The sequence below is a fragment of the Kogia breviceps genome, chromosome 5 (assembly GCF_026419965.1).
Source record: "Kogia breviceps isolate mKogBre1 chromosome 5, mKogBre1 haplotype 1, whole genome shotgun sequence".
NCBI lineage: Eukaryota > Metazoa > Chordata > Mammalia > Artiodactyla > Physeteridae > Kogia > Kogia breviceps.
This window is the reverse complement of record NC_081314.1, coordinates 16,192,973-16,212,728: the sequence shown is the minus strand read 5'-3', so window position 1 is coordinate 16,212,728 and position 19,756 is coordinate 16,192,973. Positions and strand designations below refer to the sequence as shown.

General features: G+C 37.4%; 1 protein-coding gene across 7 annotated transcripts in view; it reads left to right on the top strand.

The window, feature by feature from the left end:
• ARMC8 (armadillo repeat containing 8) overlaps positions 1-19,756 on the top strand; it is a 103,907-nt gene that overhangs the window by 12,683 nt on the left and 71,468 nt on the right. For 6 of the 7 annotated variants that reach the window (XM_059065176.2, XM_067033716.1, XM_067033718.1 and 3 more), the window contains exon 2: positions 7,635-7,711. The exons of the other annotated variant lie outside the window; for it this stretch is intronic. In XM_059065176.2, the coding sequence (XP_058921159.1) occupies positions 7,635-7,711 (77 nt within the window). The remainder of the gene's footprint in view (positions 1-7,634; positions 7,712-19,756) is intronic. 7 annotated transcript variants of the gene reach the window in all.

The window sequence follows — 19,756 nt, the reverse complement described above, 5'->3', positions numbered from 1 at the left end:
TTCAGAACCTTTCCTGAAGAATTTTTTTCAAAAGGCAGGGTTTTAATTTACGCCAATCATGCGTAGTTTATTCAGAAGGGCAATTAGAGATTGTTCTAGTTTGCTTTTTCAGTATGTCTGACCAGTTTTCTGGGCTATCTCTAAGTTTTTCCTCTTTTCTTTTGTGCCACTAAAGAGGAATAAAAGGTAGGGCGAGCATGTAAGCCCGGTTTGTCTCCAACACTCTTCATTTATGTGTGTTATTCTGTGACAAGTATTAGTAGTGCCCTCTTTCAGTCTTAAAATTATCCTGGTTTGGATGATAAATTTGAAGGTATATTCATTGTCTGTTTATTGTTATGTAACAAATTACTTAGCTGCTTAAAACATTTATTATCTCACAGTTTCTGTAGGTCAGGAATTCAGATGTGGCTTAGCTAATGCCTCTGCCCCAGAGTTCCTTGTGAGGTTGCAGTCAGGGTGTCAACAGGAGTCACGTTTCAAGGCTCAGTTGAGGGAGAATCCATTTCCAAGCTCACTCACAGGATTATTGGTAGGATTTAGTTCCATGTGGGCTGTTGAACTGAGGGCCTCAATCCCTTGATGGCTCTTGGCCAGGGGCTCCCCTTAGTTCCATGCCATGTGGGGCTCTCCATAAGGGCAACTTACAACATGGAAGCTGGCTTTTGACAGAGGGAGGGAGGGAGAGACAGACAGACAGACACAGACATGGACACAAAGAGAGGGAGAGCTCTGCAGTGACATCCTATCACCTCCACTGCTTTCTGCTTGCTAGAATCAATTCACTACGACCAGTCTTCACTCAAGGGGAGACATCACAAATGGTCACCCTAATAAAAAGGAAATTGCTTCCACATAATAGTTCTCCACAGTGGAATGCAACTCATTACCTGTTTCTGTTTTCCTTCAAGAAGAAATTTGCTACAAGCTTCTCTTCTTTCTTTAATGTTTAGTACCTGTTTGTACATATGTACATTCAGCTCTACTAAGTTCTAAATACTAATTTACAAATTTGGTGTATACAAACTTTCTGCTTGAAGGGATTCATGTACATTTTTACATAATATAATTTGGAGGGGTGCTATTAAGCATAAAAATGTAACAGGTTTTTAATCTATACATCTGTGGTGGCTTCTGCAGCTTTGAATGGGTACAGTGAGTTTAGAGCTAGGTTTCGAGGGCTTTCTAGGTCATTTGTTTGAAGCCTTGTGCCAAAAGGCAGAGGTCATAGTGTGACCCTGGCTAGCACTGCTCTCCTTCATGGGCACAGACCATACCCTGAGCTTTAGCTGGCTGCTTGGCACATTCACTGGATCGGTAGGGAGGATGAAGGATCACTGTGTGTACAATCCCTTCCAGCTACCGGAAACTACAGAGTAATTTAAAAGAGTATTAGTGTTTTGAAGTGAGCGTGAAGCCACATCTTGAAAGGACAGATCATCAGACACTGTCTTAACCTTTTGGCCTCTGTGGGCAGGAGGGAGGAAGAAACTCGAGTGTTTTTCCTATTTCAGGGGTAAATTAGTGCCTAGATCAAACTGTCCCTCCCAACATCCACACTGTTGTTGGCAAGAGTGAAAAAGCCCCCAAATTCCCTTCACTGCCACCTCCCCCATTATTACAGCCTCATTCCTCTTTCCCTTGAGGTCATCGGGATTAAGCTCTTTATCTCTGTTTACATTAACTATCACAAGAAGCCCGGGACTCTAGGGTCCTTCCTCATGCCCATGTGTCTCTGTCCGTTTACTTTTCTATCCAGATCCCTTGCCTCTCTCCTGTTCCTTTCACTGGGTTTCTGTTATCCTCACCCTCTTGTCTGAATTCACACTTCCTTCATCTTTTTGTTTAGACTGAAACCAGGTTTTTCACCTCCTGACACCCTTTTTCTCAGCTTTCTCCTGCAGTCTTCTCCGCTGGTGGCTCTTTTTCTTCCCATATCCCTCATATCTCTAGGCCTAGAAGTGGAGATAGAGAATTGCTCCTCATTGCTCTTTTCAGACCCCTCTCTTCCCTTTTCTCTAAACATTCCAGCTCTGAATCTCATCAGACTCTACCTTGTAGTCATCTATAGATCCCCTGGATCATTCCCCCTCATTTCTTTAAGATTTTAGCTCCTAGCTCATGTTCACTTTTTCTAGCACTATTTCTGTGATAATTTATGAAAATTTCATTACCTATGTAGACAATTTTTCTAAAACTCTAGACTTCCCCAATGATCATATCCTCTGTGCTCCCTTGAGGTGTTTGTCCCCATGGTTATTTCCTAGACCTTGACCTTACCAATAACTACAACCCCTTCATAATCTCAATTTTACACATTCTGGTCACCACCTTCTGTCCTCCCAAACCACTCCTTCTACTACCCAAACACCTACAAGCCTTCGTCAATCCCCCTGTTAGCTGCATTCCATTAATTCTGCTGCTTTTTCATGGGTCTTCAATAGGCCTGTCATTATAATCTCAACTTTGCGTATACCCTCAACTCAGCTGACCCATTCTTTCGGCTTTGTCATCCTTGCCTGGTGAAATTCCAGCTCTGGTTAAATCTAACTCTGTTATTCATGTCTACTTCTGTATATTTTAATGTAGCTGGAGAAAAACACAGCCATGCTGACTGGTCTCACTTCAGGTTCATAATCGTGAACCTCAAGAAGGTTAGTGCTGCCTGGCCGTCCTGATATATTCTCTGGCCCACGCTGTGTTTTATTCCTTCTGTTCTTCTTTCTCGCATCAAACCCCACAATTTTAACTTTCAGAAAATAGAGATAATCAGAGAGAATGTCCACAAGCTCTCATCACTGTATCCACATAATTTATTGCCTCTGACTGTCGTACTTTCCATGTTCTACTTGGTCAGTAAATCCACTTCCCTCTCAATTATTACGAATGTTGTTCCAGAAGTTCTCCCCCACCCCAGTGCAGCATGTTTTTCTTTATCAAAACAAAACAAAAATTTCCATCAATGAATAAGTATGCTTTAATTTATTCCATCTTTAAAAAAAAAGAAAAAGCTCTCCTGACTTCACTTGTCCCTCTAGCTCTTACTCTCTTTCTTCACTCCCCTTTACAATGAAACTCCTTGAAAGAGCTGTCTGTGTGTACTTTCTCTAGTTCCTCTTTTCCCATTCTCTCTTAAACCCTCGCCAAGCAGGCTTTGACCCCACCACTCTGCCCACACTGTTGTCAAGATCACTGATGACCTCCAGATTCCTAAGTTTAATGGTCAGGTCTTAGTTATTATCTTATGCTACACATCTGTAGCAGTTGGCATATTTGATTACTCCCTCCTTGAAACCTTACCCTATCTGGCTTCTCAGATATCCTCCCACCATACTGGCTGCTTGTTCAGATGCTCCAGAGTTCAGTCTTCAGGCCTTGCCTTATCATGGTTATTCCCTAAGTGAACTTATCCTGTGTATAATCTGTCAACTCCCTAATTTGTATCTCCCACCCACAACTCTCTTCTAAACTCTAGACATATTCAACTGCTAACTTGACATTCTTTCTTGGGTGGCTAATAAAATTCTCAGTCCTAGCATGTCCACAACTGAACTTTTGATCTTCTCGCTCAAACCTGCATCTCCCACAGTCTTCCTCGTCTCATTAACTGGCAACTCAGTCTGACCTTCTAGGTGCTCAGGCAAAAACCTTAAGTGTTATCCTTGGCTCCTCTATTCTTTCACACTCCACATCTATTCTGACAGCATATCCAGTTTGATAGTTATTTCAGCTTTAACATTTATCAGGAATCTGAGTGACTCTTACTGCCTCCAGAACTCTTGCCCTAGTCCAGGCTTCCATCATCTCTCTGAAGTGACAACATTTCTAATTATTGAAATAGCCTCCTCCCTAGTCTCCCTACTTTGTTCCCTAGCTCCCTCCACACGTTTGTCGGTTTCTAAGGTTGCAACCAGAGCACTCCTTTTAAAACAAGTCAGTTCATGTCTCCATTTTCTCAAAACTCTCTAATGGCTTCCCAACTCACACCATAAAAATAAAAATCCTTAAAATGACCAACAAGGGTCTATACCAGTGTTGTCCAGTGGAAAAATAATGCCAGCCACATATGTAATTAAAAATTGTCCAGCAACCATGCTATACAAGTAAAAAGAAAACATGAAATTAATTTCAGTATATCTAATTTAAACCAGTATATCCAAATATTATTTCAGCATGTAATCAGTGTAAGGAATTATTAATGAAATTGTTTTACTTTTTTATATCAAGTCTTCAAAAATCTGGTGTGTATTTTACACAATTTTGGTACCAAATTTTGGTTGGAAATACTTGTTTTTTTTTTTTTTTTTTTTTTTAAATCCTCCCAGACTTTTTTTTTGTTAATTAATTAATTAATTTATTTATTTATTTATTTTGTAGTACTCAGGCCTCTCACTGTTGTGGCCTCTCCCGTTGCGGAGCACAGGCTCCGGACGCGCAGGCTCAGCGGCCATAGCTCACGGGCCCAGCCGCTCCACGGCATGTGGGATCTTCCCGGACCGGGGCACGAACCCGTGTCCCCTGCATCGGCAGGCGGACTCTCAACCACTGCGCCACCAGGGAAGCCCCTTGATTTGTATTTTGATTGGAAATACTTGATCAGTATTTAGGTTTCATGAAATTTACAGTTGAAAGTAAATTTACATACCTAAGTAATTCAAAACATTCTTAAAAGTTTTCTAATAACTGAATCCAGTATTGGTTTTTAAATTTTAATTAAAGTTAAAAAATTTAAAATTCAGTTTCCAGCCACCTTTCAAATGCCCAATAGCCATATGAGACTAGTGGCTATCATATTGGACACCGCAGCTCTTTACCATCTGGCCACTCTTCTCTGACCTCATCTCCTACTGTTTTTTCCTTTGCTCATTCTGCTCCAGCTGTAATGACCTCCTGTTCTTTGATCCCAGCAGACATTTAACATTTCAGAGCCTTTGCATTTGTTGTTCTCTTTGCTTAAAAAGCTTTGCTCCCAGGTAGCTGCATGACTTACTCCTTGACCTTTTTCGGGTCTTTGCTCAAGTGTCACCTTCTTAAAGAAATTATCTCTGACCAACTTATTTAATATCTGTACCAATTGCCTTCTCTCTCAAAGTCTTATATTTCCAGGCTGCCTTTTGAAAGACGAGAGAAGAGGGCTAAAAGGGGAGAGACGGCCTGATCTACAAAGGAAAGCAGTGAAGTATGAGAAATGTCCCATACAAACAACTAAGTGAATTTGTTAAGCAAAAACATAAGAGTAAAATCAGATTGAACAAGTGACTGTATCCTCTCAGCTTGCTGCTACCTAGGCAGCTCAGAGGATCATTTTTTGTACATAGGACTGACCCCTTTATAGATGTAAGCTCTTTAAGTGTACTGTTCTGCCTTAACATCGTCTTGTATTTTCTTTGGCACCTAGCATAGAACTTTGACCAAAAGGCAAAAATTTTCTTTTTCTTTTCTCCACAACACTTCAATTATTGGCTGCCCATTGGTTAGCCTTTTGTGTTTTATATTCTGTGGTTGCCTTTCTACCTTCCTCCCTTCTTTTTCAGTGCCAGAAACTGGTATACTTGCTGATGGTATTTGTGTGTTGGCTTCACATGCCTTATGGCTGTGGTTGTGACCCTGATTCTTTCCTTGTCTGTTCTTATGCACTCATTCATTTTCCAAAACCAGCTCCTCTAAGAAGTTTTCACTATGTATTCTTCTGTTTTATATTCTAGTAGGGAATATAAACATGTAAACACAGTTACAATAGAATATGAATTCTTGAGGGGAGGGACCATACCTTACTTTTTATTTTGGCCTTTAATGCCTTCCTCAATGCCTTGCGTATAGTAGGTACTCAGTGCTTGTTAAATTGAATGAACCAGGCATAGAGCAGTAGAGTTGCTATTAATGGGAGAAATTTATGTTGTTTAAAATAAGGTCTTAAACCCAAGTACCTTTTTTATTTTTTATTTTTTTTTTTCCTCTTTTTTTTTTTTTTTTCCAAGTACCTTTTTTAAAACCACATTAAGAGGCAAGAGATGTAGAGCTGTGGGAGAGTATGTGGAGAGAAACAGTAAAATCAAAATCTGTCCTTACATAGGAGGGAGTCTAAGAGTCTGAAGTTCTCAGAACTTACCATGTTGGAAAGTCAGGAAAGCACATGTGCTCAAATGGAGTGAGAAGACATATCTGTTTGTATTATAGGAATACCTTTTTTCAGTTTTACCCTGGATTTTGCTCTTGTGTATATTATTTCTTGATATATTTGTACAGTTGTTTGCATCCCTACTTAACATTTGACAGTCTGACATCTGGGTAAAGCTCAGCCCTCATTTGTTAACCAGGAGATTGAGAGAGATAATTAAGAGTCCTTCTAACTCTGTGATTCTGTTATTTTGAGGAAACCAGACCCCGTTAGCAAGTACTTAATGGTACCCTATTAGGCAGAAGAACTTTCATCAGTTTGGCTTATTTGCTGCCAGTTTGTTCCTTATAAATGGAGTAGGTATTAATAGTGGGTACTTGAGTTGCCTACAAGGGTACTTTGGTTGCAAGCTCATAATGTGAAAACACACTTTGATTTTGGATTAGCTATATTGTCAGGAAATTTGAGTTTATAGAATTTTTTCCAGAGTTATTTTTGGAGATTCAGAATTTTAAGCTGGCACTGTGTCTTGGCAGTTAACTCTTTTCTGATCAGGGGTTCTGGGTAAACTGGAAAAGTATTTCTTCCTCTCTATAATAATTTATTGCTAATGGGTCATAGTACATGAGCAGCATATTCCAGCAGGCATCAGAAAGAAACAGCAAGGGACAAAAATTCTTTTTTTCTGGTTCTTAAGCATGTTCTTTGTTTTAAATAATGTTAAGTATTGAAAATTAAATGTAAAAAATAAGTATGCCCCCCAAATAAGTGTTACAAGAAATAACATAATAGTGCAAACCCCAAAATACAAATAAAAGGAGGTAAGTGTCTCCCCTGCTCTTCATAATCTAACTCTCCCTCTTCTGTCCAGCTTTAGCCAGTTCAGACTGGGTAGCTCTTTTGGACCTGATAAATCACCCTAATTCTTAAATTTTTTTCCCTCACAGAAAGTGTGACAACTCCCTTATAGTCGTGGTTTTTTTTTTTTTTTTTTTTTTTTTGCATATGTCTGCTTCCTAGCAGTATAGCTCCTCTGCATCACTCTGAGAGTCTTCCTCTTGCACCAAGACTACCCTTCATAAACTGTTCATGAAGTCCTTACCCTTTTTTCCTTGCTGAGAATCAGATTTTCCCTCCCTTTAGTGGGTATAAACAGAAGCAACATTCCTAGGTTTTTTTCGTATGTAGGTGACATCCAACAGTTAATTAAGAAACTTAACTTGCTTCTCAATACTTAACGCCCAGTTCTTCCATCGGCAGAGCTTGCAGGGCTCACTGCAAAGGGCCCACTGTCTAGTTACGTTTTTAGTGAGAACCGGGTATCTCTTCCTTCCCCATCTTATGTTTTATCTTGTCACAAGATTTTCTCAGATAGATTTAATATAATAAGTATTTATAAAAATTCTAATGCTTCTACCTTAAGTTAGATTATATAGCTGTTTGATGTTATGGGTGATACTGTGAATTTGTGATTTGCACGGCTTCAGATGTCATAATTTTTCCCCCCACTTTCTAGGAAGTAACAGCTAGCAGTCGCCACTATGTTGACAGGCTATTTGACCCTGATCCCCAGAAAGTTCTACAAGGTGTCATGTAAGTAGTATGTATTTAAGAGTCTATCAAAAAGTCTTGTTTGTTTCATGTTTGAATCTGTCAAGTATTATAATTCTGAAAATGCAGGGTTGTATCTTTTTTCTTCTGTTTTGGAAAGACCCCTTGACATTCATGACTCTAATATGGTACTGTAAAGAATTGTCCATTGGATAGTTAACTGACATGGTTAGCTTCATTTTTTTGTAGAATACTTGTTTTACATTTTTAAAAATGTTTACTTTGGAGAATGCTTTTGTGACTTTAATATCCAGCAAAAGCAAGAGAGTAAAATTGATTATCTTTGATAATTGGAAAGGGGGTGGGAGAATAGGTCACCAGGGTTTTGGGCTTTTTGTTTTGCTTTGTTTTTGGTTAACTCATTGACTGTCTCTAAGGTTTGAATTTCCTAGTGATGTTTTAAATATAAGAATTTAGAAAGCAGTCATTAGAAAATTTAAATAAACTTTTTTTTCCCACATTTTAAATAAACTCTTGATAACCGAAATGCCCTTCTTTTCTCCACAATTGCCTCATGTTTAGTGAGAGGAAATATTTTTAAGCAACATACCCGAGGTGATTATTCTTAAAAAAAAAAAAAAAAATTAAGTGGGACAAGTGCAATAAGATTGCAAATGATTGGAAGATGAATTCTCTCTCCTAAGAGCAGATTTTCATGCTCTTATCACATTTCTTCTAAGAAAGAAGGTCTAGCCTAAGACGACTGACTGATAGGGTTGGGAAACACAGAGCACCCACAGGGCTGAGCTGTGTCCTGGGGAAGGAGGATCCAGAAAAGGTCAGGATGAGATACATTTGGGATAGCAGTGAGGGCACAAATGAGTCCCTTTCTTCTTACTCTGTCAGTGTTATCAGCAAGATAACATCTTTAGTTTAACTCTTGCTCAACCGTGGCAAGGCTGGGATGCTTCCCACTTCCAAAAAAAAAAGCTCTATAGAAGGGATGTCTTTCTTGAGAGTGTGTATTTGTAAAGTAGAAGCAAGATAAGTAAGTAAGGCTGCTTGACTGTTCAAATTCAGCTAGAAGGGAAGGTGAGGAGCTGGATGGAGATCCACCTGGGAAACTCGACCCCTTCTCTTCACATCTTCTCAGTTTACAGAAACAGGAGATGATATTTCTTGTTTTCTCACTATGTTAACTTTGCCTATGTCCCCTTAACTGGGAGACACTATAATGATTTAATCAGCCCCTTTAAGTCTAGTTTGATTAATACCAGGAAAAGTGGTATTAAATCTATCTGTTAAATAAATCAGTTTGGGTTGTACATACACACACAAATTAGTTGAAGAGATAGGTTTAATTTGACATTCTTTCTTAGACAGGCAGACACTCCCCCACACAAAGCTAGACACAGCTTTGTATATTGATAATCCTAGATATTACTTAAGATTCCTCAATAAATAGTTTTGCTGGAAATGTCAGACTCATTAAGTATTCAGTAAATGATATAAGATGGTGTTATTGTTGTTGTTGTTTTCATTATTACTGCTTCTATGGTTGTTTAGGAGAAAAGTGAAATTTCTCAGTCAAGGATTCTGCGTGAAGGACTTGTATCTTGAGTCATATCTGATATGAGTAGCTGATTCAAGTGTTAATTGTCACTGTTAGAAACTTCTCATTTACCAAAAAACACTGTAGCTTTTTGAAAGGTGATTAAATATCAAATAAGGCATAAAAAACACTGGGAAGAGTGTATTATTTCAAACTAGCTAAGGTATAGTTTGATAGACTTAGTGCCTCTTAAAAAATTGTCAAGTCTAAGACACTTAGCTGTCAGCTAAGAAGATAAGAAAGGTTTGTGTGGAGGGATGGTGGGGTGGAAAGAGCATGGGCTTTCGAGTTGGACAATGGTAGGTTGGATACCTGGTTCTGATACTTCCTAGTAGAGTCCTTTCCTAGTACAGTGCTTGGGCAGGTTATTTGATTTCTTTGAACCTCAACTTTATCATCTGTAAAGGGAGAGTAATACTGCCCATCTTGCCAAGTTGTTAAGAATTAAGGCAGAAATATAACATTTAGTGCCTGGTATGTTGTGGATACCCACAAATTGGTACTTAAATTGTTAGTAGTTATTGACCCTAATTTAAAACAACTTCAAAAATAAGGTGATTCTTTTCAAAGAAGAGAAAGAAAAACTGAAAAAAATGTCAAGGAGATAAAACAATTCCCACCGAAGGAGAAGAAGAGGGAGAGGAGCTAGAATTCTTGATTCAGACACAAGAAAATCTGAGTGATAATACTTTCCCGTAAATGTGATTGCTACTTAAAATACTAAAATCTATTTATAGTTTGAAACGGACAGATCACCCAAAATCTTTTCACTTTATGGCCTTCTAGGGCTGTGTGTAGTATGATTTGATAAAGCTTTCTTTACCCCAGAGAGAAAAAAATTATCCTTTCTGACTTAATTCTTTCCTGAACTTCGTTACTGTCTGAAGATTAATTAATTGTACGTAGTCAATTGAATGAAAAGTGAGTTAAATGTTTAGCATTTACTTTTAAGTAACCTTGTCTAATACAAGAATAATACAATATTGATAGAGGAAAAGGGGGAGCCAAAATGATGTTTAGGAAAAGAGAATTGACCAGTTCTTTTCTTTTAATACACATTACACAGCCACCATTCAGTCAGTCATACAGAGACCATTACTAGACCAAAAGAAGCAAGTAGAAGGAAGGTGGCCACAGAGTGTAAACAACCAAAGGTAGCCTTCTGGTTTGGGGGAAGGAGAAGACAGAGGCTGAAGTAACCAGCTTTGAATCCAAAATATCCAATTCGAAAGACATAAAAGAATTGATGACTAGCTTTAGCTACGAGACAACCAAAGTTCTATCATTTTTCTAGCAATATTAGTCTGATTTTTCACTAGCAGGAAAAACAAAATCGAAGAAATTAAAGATGAATAATAACTTTTTATCAAGGCCTCTAACTAATCTACTCAGCCGAGTTAGAGCCATAGCCCTATGCATAAATGTAGGGAACTTCTTTGTAGATAACCCATGTTGTGAAGGACCGTTTTACCTAGTCAGTGAGTATGCCTTTGAAGAATACTATTAAACATCAGAACTGCTTAAGTTTAATTGTTAAAGAATGAGGAGTTATCCTAGAGACAACTTTTTTGTTTATAGTACAATATTTAGCATAAATTTGAATGGTCCTATTATACTAAAGGTTTGAAAACAGAATTAGGTCCTGAAAAGCAAGGTTTCAAATGTGTAACTGAGTAGTTAATGGAGTAAGATAGGAGTCAGATATGAGCAGAGAGAACAGGGCAATCAGCTGTGTAGATCATAAACTACAGCCTTTGCAACTACAACAGAGAGTAGGTACATCAGATAAACTATATTGTATTGCAAATTTTGAGCTTCCTCTAGTGTGGTGATCTGCGTGTGACTTTAAAAAAACAATTACAGGATGTTTTTGGTGAAGTTACTCTGGTATTAGCTCAACCATGTTAAATTTCATAGTTGCAGAAGAATAACTGTTGAAATGTTTTTGTAGACCTTGAGTTAAAGCTACTTAAACATTGTGCTTTTTTTAAACATACCTAAATTAGAGCACCTGAATCTGGTTTTGACGTTAGTGATTCTCCCTGAAAAAAATAAACATATCACCATGTGGCCTTATGTTCACATTCCCTATGTTGAAAGGCAAAAGATGATATAAGCAAATGTGGCTGGCTTTGTAGTTTCAAAGTTGAATCAAACTAGAAAACTAGATTGGCTCTTTCTGGTAAACTAAGGCAGGCAGTTGTGGATACTGTAGAATTGTGTGGTTTTCACCAAGTATCCATTTTTTAAAAGTGTCTTCTGAAGTATTTTAATATACTGATGAAATAAGTTCATTTTGGTAATGGTTTTGGTACTTCATTCTCTGGTTCCAAGAAAATATGTACCTCTGGTTTCAGCAGAATATAGACACTTTCCATTTTCTTGCATGTCCTAAAGATATGAGCTCCCATAAAATGAAGCCTCTGGCTTTTGGAAATTTTAAATTAAAGGATAAGTTTTAGGCTAATTCAAAAGCAATGTCCTGTTAGTTACTTTCAAAAGTGTTACAGGTAAACATAAGTGAAGATGACCTTAATACCAAATGAAATGGAGTGATTCTGAGAGAGTTACTTGTTTAAAACTTTGTATTCTGAGACAGGTTAGTCTGATTAAAAGGGTAGCAAGATTTTCCAGAAATTGTTAGATCAGATTGACATAGTTTTGTGTACAGATATATGTTTATATATGTATGTTTACATATATAAACGTATGTAAATATGTATGTGATACTATGTATGTGGTACTAACTTTGAACATCAAAAGTTTATATACCTATGTGATACTAACTTTGAACATCAAAAATAACTGAATATTTGTATGCATATCTGTATATATATCTTTTCATATTTATAAGCCACTTAACTATATGCTTCCATATTCATAATGTTCTAACACATTCCTGATGTTCTTTGGAATGATTACATATATTAAAAATATTTATTAATGTACTGTAAAAATATTTTACATTTATTAGTGCAGTTATTACATTGTACTTTTCATTTTTGGAGAATATAAGGTGATTTGTAATCACCTGATAACTGATAAAAAAAGAGTTAAGTACAACTCCTAATTTCTGAACTAGTGTTTTTAAAAATCGGAACTGTATCTGACGCTACCTACATTCCAGAAATCTACACCTCAGGGTAATTTGTTTATAAAAATTAATTAAATTACTGTCAATTCTCAGTTCTTTTCAATTTATACATATAGTAGGTGCACCATAATTGCCTAACTTGACTTGAAATGAAGTTCACTGTAAATCTCTCAAGTACCTGCTGAATCAAAGCCTTATGTTAAAAGTAACTTTAGTTTGAATAATAGAGCATCATTATCCACTTCTTTTAAAATTGGCAGTTCACATATGATGATGGTGATTTTGATTGGAATATGAATAATCTCATTCCTTATCCATGCTGGATATTAGAAACTTATTGTACTTGGATGTTTGGATGTTACATTTTCCAAAAAGAACATCATAATAATTATTATTACAGGGTCAGAGCAGTGAGTAAGTTTGTAATTTTCCAAGTCCAAATACTTTTGTTAAGTTGTTTACCCTGTTGCCTTATTGTAGCTACCCACAAATATGTATTTCTTCCTTATGTCTTATGAAAAGTGAGTTTTCACAAGTAGGTCAGACTTTATACTCAAGACTGTACTTTTCCGTATCTACTGTACTTTTTGACTACTTCATGCCAATTAGACCAAGAATGAATCTGTAGTATTCCAAATAAGAGCTGCTTCAGGTAAGTGAAAAGTCATACTGGTTCAAACTGAAAATGACATCATTGATCTTTAGCTTCTGGCTCCAGCCTTCAATGATTTTAAAGATAATTTTCTATTTTTAGATGATAATTAGGTTTTCAGTTAAAATTGATGCTATTTTGACTGTTTAGGAATAATATGCTTATACCTGATTGACTTAGACTTTGTTTCTCCAGCAGGTCGAGGTTCCAATTATTATTAATTTTTTTTACTTTTCCTACTTTTTTTTGTGTGTGTGTGTGTGTGGTATGCGGGCCTCTCACCGTTGTGGCCTCTCCCGTTGCGGAGCACAGGCTCCGGACGCGCAGGCCCAGTGGCCATGGCTCACGGGCCCAGCCGCTCCGCGGCACGTGGGATCTTCCCGGACCAGGGCACGAACCCGTGTCCCCTGCATCGGCAGGCAGACTCTCAACCACTGCACCACCAGGGAAGCCCTTTCCTACTATTTTAATGACAAAGTGTGGTGTTTACTTTCTCTCTTGGTTTTGATCACAAATCATAATACTCTGATTTAGACATATGCTGTAGTAGGCACTGCACATGTCATTTTTATATTCAAGACCTTTTTCTCTACCACACTAAAAATTAAACTCCTTCAGAGCAAAGAAAGGAAGTAGAAAGGTTAACCTCCATGTAAAAGTGGGTGCATTTTGAGTCTGTTTATTACTGGGCAAATTTAAGGTTCTAGCTAGATTTTAGCTGAAAATGTTCTCTGACAAATGCATTTTTGTAACATCTTAATATCGACTCCTCTTCTCCCATCTTCAAAGAGTAGACTATCCCCAAGGCTTACATTTTAGCTTTTCTACCAAGATATTCTTATCTCATCTCAAAGATAATTCAGTATGTATAAAATCAAGGTAGATCCTTGTCTTGCTAAGGGATTTATTCTCCAAACTTCCTAGTGTTCTCTGCAGCCAGGCACCCAGACTTGAAGTAGTCACTCGAGACATGTCACATATCACATTTCCTGTACCTGTCAAACCTATCAAATCATCTTGTTAACTGCTTTCTTAAAATGCCCTCTCTATTAATGGTTCCTGTGCTGCTACTTAGTCTCATATAACCAGATAGCTGGATGGATTGAGTAGTTTTTTAAACAAACATTTATTGAGTGCCTATCAGGTGCTAGGTAGGCATTGTGCTAGTATGGGAGTATATAAGAGTGAATAATTAGTCACTGCCCTGGGAGATCCAGAAGTCTAATGCAGGAGTCAGATAACGAAAGAGACAGTTCACTGTAGTTTGATTAGTGAATACTGTGATAATGATAAGCACAGAGGGTCTTGGGACCACACAGGAAGGGCATCAGCCATTTAGTTGCCTCTCTTGACTCTAGAATTATCTGTATTCCAGTCCATTCCACATTCAGCTTGTCTTCCATTGTCATTGCTTCCTTCATGTCCTTTTTCTGATCAAAAACATGATTTCTCCTTAATCCATCCCCCTTTAGTTTGTCTCTCCTCCCTGTCACTTTTCTAACTTTGTTCCATGCTTAATGTTCCACCTTAAAGGGAACCTTCTTTTCAATCCTGGCTCCTGTTACTGCCCCAGAAGTATGCCATATTCATTTCCAATATGGTTCCTTTTGCCCTCCTCATCCACTTATTCAAATCCTAGCCATTTTCTAAGGTCCATCTTAGTTCCTACCATTGCTTCAAAACCTGTGAAGCTTGTCTTATCATCTACTTTTCTCAGCCCTATAAGCACACTATTTATAATATACACCGCCTTACATTGTTAGTGTTATTTTTGTCTTCTCAAAAAGTTTGTAAACTCTTCAGATCAGGCATCTCATTATGTGATGCTTTTGTATCCTTCATAGAGCCTAGCACAGTGCTGAGCCCAAAAAGTAATCGTTGAATTCAGTAGTATGTTAGTAGAGCATTCCACCCCTTCCAATATTAAAGACTGGTGGACATGAGATTGAGATTATATATTTCTTTGATCTACTGGGAAAAAGATATGCTTTTATTTTGCATAAAAATATAAGTTGAAAGACAGTAGGAAAAAGAAAATTCATTTACTAAATTCTTTTGTCTTTTCTCTGAATGCCTGATATGCTGGAGGTAATGGAAAAAACACTTGGCATAAAGGACATGGGTTGAGACTGGCTCTGTCATTTATTGTGGAGCTCTGAGAAGAGCCCAAACCCAAGTCTTAGCTTCCTCATCTGTAAAATGGAGTTAATATTACTTAAGATTGTGGTGAAGATTAAATAATGGGTATGGAATGCTTTGTGAAGTTCAAAGCAATGTGTAAATCCTGCCTAGTTTTGTTGTGCTCCCATCTTGATGGTTGTGAGTTTGTACTTTACAAAAATATGGATTTCTATATGGTATGTTTTGTGAACCATTGATAGTAACTTCTCTGATATTTCCAGCTCAGACTGGTTTCTTGCCTCTGAAGAGGAGACAGACTTCTATCCTAAAAAAAGTAATGAGTGTGTTATGATACAGACCACTAGGAGGGATACCTAACCCAGACTTGGGAGTTGTCAGGGCATGCTTCCTGGAGGATGACACTGACATAGAAGCTCAGACCTGAAAGATGAGTAAAGTTGGCCAGGGAATGATATAAGGGAGGGAATAATAAGGAAATGAAAGAGAGAGGAAATAGCTGCACTCTGGGAACTGAAAGAAGCTTCATTTGGCTGGCTCTGAAATTGAATCTTACCCTGTACTTAGATCTGCTAAAAATGAGTATATGTATTGATTATTGTCTCTTTCGGTTTTAACTCTTTCATAGAAATGATCTTCCCTTTATATTAACAACTGAATAGAATTTATTTGCAGGGCATTAACATCTCTTCCTTGTCTAGTATAGATATATTTGACTTATTAGAGCCAGAGCAAGAATTGTTTTCTTTAGACATTGGTCCATTTTATTAATTGTGTTCTCTTTAGCCTGCAATTACTCTATAACTACCAGCTACCTCCTTCATGTCCTCTTTGCAAACTATTAGGAGAACTGGAAAATTGGTTTTGGAGTTTTTGTTTGCTTTTTTCTATAAAAACATTTACTCTGGCATGGTTTCAGGTATTTGGGTTGTGTTTATAAGGTGGGGACACCTCATTTCTGCTTCGTTTAGGAAGAATCAGGAGAAATCTGGGAAAATGTTAGGGTTGAGAATTCCAGAACAGAGAGAACCTCCAGAATGGCACCTGGCATAAAATTAACTCTCAGTAGATGGCTAGCTACTGGACAAATGAATGTGTACTGTGTTGGTATAGGCAGAACACATTAAGAGAAAAGAAGAAGATGAAAGAAAATGACAGACTGCTAGGTTAGGGTCTATAAGCTGACAGTTGGGAAGCAGGTCTCTAAGAAAACAGCACGCATCCATAAGGAGGCAGGAGCTTAGTTATACAATTTCTCATCAACTATGCTTTGCTCAGGGAAGCTTCAGTATCACATAATTTTATAATCATGTATCAAAACTTGGTTAAAACCTTAGTAAACTTCATTCAGCTTAGTCCTCATAAACAAAAAATACTCCTGCTGATCCCGTATAAACCATATGGAAGATCTGAGGGATATTTACAGAGAGAGAGGTAAGGCCCTGAAAAATAGACCTCCCTCATGCACTGAGCTGAAGGAAGAAGACTAACAGGTACAGTATTTGGCTCAAGACTTGTGAAAATGCTATTCAGAAACTTATGGGGAGAATCAGCTTTCAGCAGACCACTACATCATAGCAGCATTTTTCTGTAATAATTGAAGAAGGTAATTAAGGAGAGGGGTATTATAATTACTGTTACCAGGGTTTTCAATGCCAGTGAAATTGGTTGGTATTGGAAACACAAGCTGACGGTAACATTTAGTCACTTATTTTCTTAATAACTCCCCCCCGCCCCCGCTTTCTACTCTGTTTTTCTATAAGATCATGCTTTGCCAATTACAGAACTTTTTCAGAATTGTAACTTTCATGATCAGCAGAAAAAATTCCTGTATATTGTAGAGCTCTGCTGCCTAAAAGAGAAGTCAAAGAGATGCTTAGTAAGTAATTAGGGGAATGTATTTTGGGATATGAAAGAAAGATAATTTATAATGCTTTAATATGTAAGTGCTTAGGTGTGACCACATTAGAAAACTTAATGAGGTATGAATGCAAGAGCAGAAACTGTGGACTGATGTAGGTATGGTATTGATGACCCATATACCATGAGTGCCACTGATCTGATTTTCCAAAGTGAAATAACTTTTAATGAAAAGTATAGTCTCGAGCAGAAGCAAGAAGAACTACTATCCTGCAGCCTGTGGAACAAAATCCACATTCACAGAAAGATAGACAAGATGAAAAGGCAGAGGTCTATGTACCAGATGAAGGAACAAGATAAAACCCCAGAAAAACAACTAAATGTAGTGGACATAGGCAACCTTCCAGAAAAAGAATTCAGAATAATGATAGTGAAGATGATCCAGGACCTCAGAAAAAGAATGGAGGCAAAGATCGAGAATGCAAGAAATGTTTAACAAAGACCTAAATTAAAGAACAAACACACAGAAATAAACAATACAATAACTGAAATGAAAACTACACTAGAAGAAATCAATAGCAGAATAACTGCGGCAGAAGAATGGATAAGTGACCTGGAAAACAGAATGGTGGAATTCACTGCTGAGGAACAGAATAAAGAAAAAAGAATGAAAAGAAATGAAGACAGCCTAAGAGACCTCTGGGACAGCATCAAACGCAACAACGTTCACATTACAGGGGTCCTAGAAGGAGAAGAGAGGGAGAAAGGACCTGAGAAAATATTTGAAGAGATTATAGTCAAAAACTTCCCTAACATGGGAAAGGAAGTAGCCACCCAAGTCCAGGAAGCACAGAGTCCCATATAGGATAAACCCAAGGAGAAACATGCCAAGACACATAGTAATCATACTGGCAAAAATTAAAAACAAAGAAAAATTATTGAAACAGCAAGGGAAAAACGACAAATAACATACAAGGGAACTCCCATAAGGTTAACAGCTGACTTCTCAGCAGAAACTCTACAAGCCAGAAGGGAGTGGCATGACATATTTAAAGTGATGAGAGGGAAGAACCTACAACCAAGATTACTCTACCCGGCAAGGATCTTCATTCAGATTCGATGGAGAAATCAAAAGCTTTACAGACAAGCAAAAGCTGAGAGAATTCAGCACCACCAAACCAGCTCTACAACAAATGCTAAAGGAACTTCTCTAAGTTGGAAACAGAAGAGAAGAAAAGGACCTACAAAAACAAACCCAAAGCAATTAAGAACATGGTCATAGGAACATACATATCGATAATTACCTTAAACATGAATGGATTAAATGCTCCAACCAAAAGACACAGGCTTGCTGAATGGATACAAAAACAAGACCCATATATATGCTGTCTATAAGAGACTCACTTCAGACCTAGGGACACATACAGACTGAAAGTGAGGGGATGGAAAAAGATATTCCATGCAAATGGAAATCAAAAGAAAGCTGGAGTAGAAATACTTATGTCAGATAAAATAGACTTTAAAATAAAGAATGTTACAACAGACAAGGAAGGACACTACATAATGATCAAGGGATCAATCCAAGAAGATATAACAATTATAAATATACGTATGCACCCAACATAGGAGCACCTCAATACATAAGACAACTGCTAGCAGCTATAAAGGAGGAAATCGACAGTAACACAGTAATAGTGGGGGACTTTAATACCTCACTTACACCAATGGACAGATCATCCAAAATGAAAATAAATAGGGAAACACAAGCTTAAATGACACAGTAAACCAGATAGATTTAATTGATATTTATAGGAGATTCCATCCAAAAACAGCAGTTTACACTTTCTTCTCAAGTGCGCACGGAACATTCTCCAGGATAGATCACATCTTGGGTCACAAATCAAGCCTCAGTAAATTTAAGAAAATTGAAATCATATCAAGCATCTTTTCTGACCACAATGCTATGAGATTAGAAATCAGTTACAGGGAAAAAACCATCAAAAACAAAAACACAGGGAGGCTAAACAATATGTTACTAAATAACCAAGAGATCACTGAAGAAATCAAAGAGGAAATCAAAAAATACCTAGAGACAAATGACAATGAAAACACGACAATCCAAAACCTATGGGATACAGCAAAAGCCATTCTAACAGGGAAGTTTATAGCAATACAATCCTACCTCAAGAAGCAACAAACATCTCAAATAAACAATCTAACCTTACACCTAAAAGAACTACAGAAAGAAAACAAACAAAACCCAAAGTTAATAGAAGAAAAATCATAAAGAACAAAGCAGAAATAAATGAAATAGAAACAAAGAAAACAGTAGCAAAGATCAGTAAAACTAAAAGCTGGTTGTTTGAGAAGATAAACAAAATTGATAAACCATTAGCCAGGCTCATCAAGAAAAAGAGGGAGAGGACTCAAATCAATAAAATTAGAAATGAAAAAGAAGTTACAACAGACACTGCAGAAATACAAAGCATCCTAAGAGACTACTGCAAGCAACTCTATGCCAATAAAATGGACAACCTGGAAGAAATGGACAAATTCTTAGAAAGGTATAACCTTCCAAGACTGAACCAGGAAGAAAGAGAAAATATGAACAGACGAATCACAAGTAATGAAATTGAAACTGTGATTAAAAATCTTCCAACAAACAAAAGTCCAGGACCAGATGGCTTCACAGGTGAATTCTATCAAACGTTTAGAGAAGCACTAACACCC